General features: G+C 43.1%; 1 protein-coding gene across 1 annotated transcript in view; it reads right to left on the bottom strand.

Annotated features, from left to right (window-relative positions):
* Positions 1-623: 623 nt before the first annotated feature.
* The window catches only part of LOC308256225 (KRAB domain-containing protein 5-like), a 28,029-nt gene continuing 21,782 nt past the window's right edge, over positions 624-6,870 (bottom strand). Inside the window, exon 6 of the mRNA XM_080684319.1 lies at positions 624-2,805. Coding sequence (XP_080540445.1) covers positions 2,761-2,805 — 45 coding nt within the window. The 3' untranslated portion in view covers positions 624-2,760. The remainder of the gene's footprint in view (positions 2,806-6,870) is intronic.

The raw sequence follows: 6,870 nt of genomic DNA, 5'->3' as shown, positions 1-6,870 counted from the left end.
GTTTAGTTGATTTGCATATTAGCCTTTTATTATATAGGATAGGCACTTATTGTCATTTTAATTCTGTATGCCTAGGTTTCTCTCTATTTTTTCTCATTACAGAAGTCCCTTTAGCATTTCTTGTAATGCTGGCTTGGTGGTGATGAATGCCTTTAGCCTTTTTTTGTCTCAGAAGCTCTTTATTTCACTGTCTATTTTGAATGATAGCTCTGCTGGATATAGTAATCTTGGTTTCAGACCCTTGTTTTCCATTATCTTGAGTACTTCTTGCCATTCCCTTCATGCCTGCAGAGTTTCTGTTTCAAAATCAGGTAACAGCCTTATGAGAGTTCCTTTGTAGGTAACAGTTTGCTTTTCTCTGTGCCTTTAAGATTTTTTTGTCTTTAATTTTTAGCATTTTATTTATTTTTTTTTTAAATATATTTTTATTGATATTTTACAGAGAGGAAGGGAGAGGGATAGAGAGCTAGAAACATCGATGAGAGAGAAACATCGATCAGCTGCCTCCTGCACACCTCCCACTGGGGATGTGCCCGCAACCAATGTACATGCCCTTGACCAAAATCGAACCCGGGACCCTTCAGTCCGCAGGCCGACGCTCTATCCACTGAGCAAAACCGGTTTCGGCTAATTTTTAGCATTTTAATATGATGGGTCTGGGCATTGGCCTGTTTGGGTTTTTGATTGGAACTTTCTGTGCCTCCTGAACTTGTGTGACTTTCCTTCACTAGGTTAGGGAAGTTTTCTGCCATTATTTCTTTAAACACATTCTCTATCCCATTCTCCCTTTCTGCCTCTTCTGGCACCCTATTATGCGATTGTTGTTTCTGATTGTCCCACAGCTCCCTTAATCTGTCCCTCTGTTTTTCAATTGTCTTTCTTTTTGGTTCTCTGATTGATTTTTTTCATACCCTGTCTTCTAATTCACTGATCCAATCCTCAGCTTTCCCTAATCTGCTGGGTATTCCTTCCAATGTGTTGTTTATTTGTGCTATGTCATTATTTCCTATTGTTCATTTTTCATAGTTACTATATCTTTTCTCATGCTTTTGAGCATTTTTACCATCATTATTCTGAACTCAATATTAGATAAATTTCTTCTCTCCATATCATTTATCTCTTCTTCAGGAGAATTCTCTTGTTCTTTCATTTGAGGGTGGATTTTTTTGTCTCCTCATTTTGGCTGCCTATTTGGGTTTGTGCCTATGTATTAGGTAGATCTGCTACACCTCTCATTCTCTAGCACAGGACAGTGTCAAATACTGACTAATTAGATCAGGCAAAGTCTCAAAGCCCCCTGAGACAGCCTCTGCCTGCAGGATTATGGATTCAGTCTTAAGTAGCCTTCAGGCAATCGTCCATAGGTGTGGTTTTTCCAATAGGGTGTGGCAATTGCTTCTGCCTGGAGGTTAATTGTTATTCTGTTTCTTAATGGGCCTCAGATATTCCACACCAATGGGCAAGGTGTTTTCCAAATTGGGTGGTGTTATCTTCCCCCTAGGCAAAACTGCAAGTGTCTGCATGAGAAAGTTCATCTCCACAGCGTGAAGGAATGGCTCAGCACAGGAAACTGGGGTACCTACCTTCTGAGTTCTGACCCCTGAGCCCTCAACACTGGCTACTACTGACATAGCTCCACTTCAATCTGCTCTCCCTCTGTCAGAGCATAAGGTCAGTGGCTACACAATGAATTTTGTGCATTGGCCCTTGAGGATGGTGCCTGCATTTCCAGCCATCTTTCCCTGGAATATAGGAACCCTACTGCTTTTCACAGCCAGATTTTATGTGGACACCTTTCTCAGTTCTGGTGCTCTTCGTTGGGGGGCCCAGCTTGGGGATTAGACCCCAGAGTTTTCAGTGGCAACACCCCACAGCTGAGATATCTCTCCAAAACTTTAGCTGCTGTCTGTGGGAGCCCATCCAGACCTTCCATGACCCTGGCCTTCCTACACATCTCTATGCCATCTCCACTTTCCATCCTTGGTTATCAGGGATCTCTTCAGCTCATCGTTAGTTGATTATTCAGCTTTTTGTTTGTTTTGTATTTTAGTTGTAATTCCAGTTAAGACCTGGCAGTGTGTCTGTGTAGCATCCACTTACTCCACTGACATTTTTAATCTACTCTGCTCTTGGTTTTGATTCCCTGATGTCGGGATGCTTTCAGAATACAGGACTATGCTTGCTACATAAGCCTGTGCTGTGTCTCTTCTCATTTTACAATGATTAAGAAATTAACCACCTTTGGCTTTCAAAGCATTCAGTGACCTTTGTGTTCAAACCAAAACTGACCCAAGTGTAGAATCCAGATTCAGAAAAAAACATCCCATCTCTGCCCTCCCTCATTTGAAATTGAGAAGCTGGCAGCAATTAGATACCACTGCAATATTTGTGCAATAAATGAAAACTATCCTGTAATTCACTAATACCTGAAGATTAACTCTGGATTCCAGACAGATTGGTATTTATTTTTGTAAAACATCTTCTATTTTGCTCAAAGCAAAATGCTTTTTTAATTCAAAACTTGTCTACATTCCAGGAAAGGAGAAATGCCTGCTGTCCCATTTCACAGATGGGGAATTGGGATGTTCCTTGGCCACCCCTCTCCTGGGCTGGCCAGCCTTGTTCCAGCTCCCATAGGGTCCTCCTACCCCACAGTTTCCCATGCATTTAGTAATGAGACATTTCCTCTACAGAGTGCAACAATTCCAAAGGGAGTGGGGAGGGGGAATCAGCTAAAAACAGTTAATACAAAGAGTAAAACTACTCACTGATTTTGTTCCTATGCCCAGAATGGTGGAAAATCACCTGGGGAGGAAAGAAGGTGACTTTGAACTCAGGACTGGATTTCTTGTTGGCCCTGCCCCTCACTCAGAGTTCACTTCTCAAAAGACAAGTGTCTTCCTATATAAGTTGAGGATGATGAAACACCATCCCAGCATTAGAAAGATAAAAAACCATATATGAAATTTTGACAGTGCCAGATGCTTATCATCCTATATAATAAAGAGCTAATATGAAAATGGTCATCACACCCTCATGCAGTCACACAGTAATGGCTCAGACACTCAACACTGGGGAAAGAGGAATGGGGACCAGCCAGGCACAAATGAGCTCCTGAGAGAGGAATGGGGACCAGCCAGCCTGTGGCCCGGGAGAGGGACAAGCCGCCTGCCCCACGCATCCAGGTGCCAGTGGCTGCACCTGCGGCCTGGGAGAGGGACAATCCACACGCCCCATGGTCCCCACAGTCCCAGGCGCCATCAGTTGTGCCTGCACCTGCGGCCCAGAAGACGGACAAGCTGCCCGCCCCGTGGTCCAGGGCGCCTGTGGCTGTGGCCCAGGAGCGGGACAAGCTGCCTACCCTGCAGTCCTGGGTGCCTGTGGCTGTGGCCCAGGCGAAGCTGCCTGCCCATAGTCCCCTGCGGCTGTGGCCAGCCTGGGTCCTGGGTGCCTGCAGCCAGCCAGAGGGAGGGAAGCCTGAGTCCTGGGTGCCTGTGACCAGCCAGAGGGAGGGAATCCTGGGTCCCAGGTGCGGGTGAGGCAGAGGCGGTTATGGGCGATCAGGCCAGCAGGGGAGCAGTTAGGGGCAATCAGGAAGGCAGGCAGAGGTGGTTAGGGGCAATCAGGCAGGCGGGCAGTTAGGAGCCAGCGGTCCCGGATTGCGAGAAGCAGTCGGACATCCCCTGAGGGGTCCCGGATTGGAGAGGGTGCAGGCCGGGCTGAGGGACCCCCCCCCCACCACCACCACCACGCGTGCATGAGTTTCATGCACCAGGCCTCTAGTTAGTTATAATCACAATCATCTTCACTGTTTACTATGCTCCTTTTACAATACATTCCACCTGAACCCCCTGTGGTATTGGGTCCTCTGGGGAGGTCTCCACCTGGGCAGACAGTGAGCTTTAAGAATAAAAAAAATCCCATGACTTCACCCACAAGAATATGGTGCTGAAATTATTCCAAGATGGAAATGAGATTCCAGCCTCGAGATCATTGCAGACCCAGATGTAGACAGCCCATTCTACAGCAAGCAACTCCAGCACAGCCAAACTGTCTGAGACCATCCAAGGTAGATGTCCCTCACACCCAGCTCAAACCCACACCTGGCCCCTGTCCTCCAAGGCTGCTCCTCCCTCTGCTGTTTGTTTTAGGCCTGGAATCTAATTCCTGACAGTCAATCCCATTGCCAAGCACCTGGATGTGCCCATCACTCACCACTGTTTAAGGGCAGCTCCCAGGTGAACATCTATCACTATACTTGGTAGTTTCACTATACTTTATCAGTAACAACTGCAATACCTGAGCACCTACTATAAGCCAAGCTATGTGCTTGGTGATTTCACTTGTTTTGCTATAGTTATTATGTTCCTCCTATATGCTGGGGCTGAGCTTGGTGATTTCTCACATTTCACCCTAAGAGCAGTTACCAGTCCTTAACCACCTACTGTCTGCAGGGACCTGTACTTACTGATTTCATTCATATGCAAAGAGATTGCTGAGTTCTGAGCACTTGCTGGATATTTCACAGTGTTCTGGGTTGCTTTGAAATTCAAAGTAATGGCTGTGGTGGGGATGCTAAGTTATAGAACCCTCCTCTGTGATCTGTCCTATGAGGTCAGAGCTTCTTCCCTGTACGGTTTCAGTTTTGCCCATCTTGGAAGTTACCCGCCACACTTTCAGACAACATGGTAAAGCTCACATGATCAGTAAAGAACTTACATCACCAGCACCTCCAGCTTCCCTGGTTGGAAAATGGAAATATGTACCAAACCTGTACAGCCTCGACCCATGTAGAGAAAAGGAAGGGATCGTCAATTACAAGAGCTGGCTCCTGGTGAATTTGTCTACAGGGAGGGTGTGATGCTCACTTGTCTGGTGGAGCATGAGCAGCAAGTGGTCACCAAAATCCTTGCCCTGGAGGCCTTGGCTCACCACAAGGACCAGCAGAGATAAACCCTCTGGTGAGGCCTCTACTCCAAATGAACTGCTTTTTAAATTTTATCATTTTTAGTACTAAAAGTAGTAATTTATGCTTCTTATAGAACAATCTCCAAATTTATAGATATAAGTTAGCATTTTGAATGGAACTCCCTTTTCCCCATATTCCACACTCTAAGAGTCACCACTGGTAAGAGTTTCATAAATACCTTGATAGATCCTTGACACCATTTTACATTAAAGAAATAAAGAGGAAGAGAGACCATCCTGTTCAGTGCCTCTTGCTTTCTTCACCTAAGTCACTGTTCATATCATACCTGCCCTTCTCCTTGCTTTTAATATTTTCATGGTCCCTAATCTACCCTACACTTTCCCACCTGGACCAGACACACAGCTGCGAGAAGTCACAACATAGCCATTCTTTGTCCACTCTGTATGACAAAGAACCAGAAACACAATTGTTAACTGAACATTCTTACATGTACATTTCTGTTCTTCTGTAAATTCCTTTCCTATCAAGCACTTTGTGGAGTGTGGAATTTTATAGAAGGTATTCAGGGAGCAATGGAGGGGTCTTTGTCATAATAACACATGATTGGGCTAAGCTAATCAAGATAATATGAGAAAATATTCAAGATTTTACTGCCTACTTTATCTTATATAGCTTTTATTGTATTGAGTCTTACATTAAAGTCTTTAATCCATTTAGTGTTCATACTTGTGTATGGTGTAAGGACATAGATTTGATATTTTTGCACAAATCTGTCCAGTTTTTCCAACGCCATTTATTAAATAGGCTCTTTATTGCATTGTATGTTTTGCCTCCCTTGTAAAATATTAATTGACCCAATAAGTGGGGATTGATTTCTGGGTTTTCTATAGTGTTCCAATGATCTATGTATGAGCTGATGCCATTTCCATGCTGATTTTATTACTAAGGCCTTGTAGTAGAGTTTAATATCATGTTGCATGGTTTCGACAACTTTGCTCTTCTTTCTCAGGATTGCTGGGGCTATTCAGGATTCTAATAAAACTGTGATTTGGAAGATCGTTCCAATTGTCAAATCGGATGCCATTCTGATGTTTTCCAGCATTCAGTATTCACATTCCAAAAGAGAGGTTTCAGCATGAAATTGTAAGTTGTGAGGTCTCTTTTTCATTCAAAATACAATCCAAAATTTTCAACACTATCTGATGTTTCCCTCTATTATATAAATTCCAATTGAATGATCTGAAAGGATGATTTAGGATGGGGAGAATAGGGAGATGGTGTAGCCATTACACCTCAAAAGAGAATGACTGTGATATCTATGTAGCTAGGAATGAAAAGAAAGAAAGGAACTGGAAATAGGAAGGAAATGAAACAAGTATCATTTATATTACTAATTTCAGATTCAGTATTGCAGCCTGGAAAAAGATATCCTCTCTTTCCACATGCTGAATTCATATCAAATTTTCATCCTGGATCTTTTCCATCTGCTAGTTAATACTACATCATTCCTATTGCAGTGTTTTCCTTCTAATAATGGAGTATCTCCTACACAACTCGAATGTGCTGTTTCTTCACTTCATATTACTGTCAAAAGACCATAATTTATGACATCACCAAGTTGTGACCGGAATAAACTGGCAAACAGTGAACGACTTTGGTGACATCAATAATAAACAATGAAAACAGTAACTAAAAAAATATTGACTTAGTTTTTATCTAATAGACGATATGAAGTGTACCAAATGAACTACAACTTCATATGCTCATTGTGAAATTACTTCCATTTTCAAGATGTTTCTGTATAACACTAAACTCAATGAAAGCCATTCCTAAAAACCCTGAGCACAACATATAAGCAACATTTCGTGAGCTATGGAACAAGGAAAATATATGGCATCTTACATGAGACACAGAAATGTAAAAAGCATAGAACTGCAGTA

The sequence above is a fragment of the Plecotus auritus genome (genome assembly GCF_963455305.1).
Source record: "Plecotus auritus genome assembly, chromosome: 8".
In the NCBI taxonomy this organism is placed as follows: domain Eukaryota; kingdom Metazoa; phylum Chordata; class Mammalia; order Chiroptera; family Vespertilionidae; genus Plecotus; species Plecotus auritus.
This window is presented reverse-complemented; position numbering and strand designations above follow the sequence as displayed.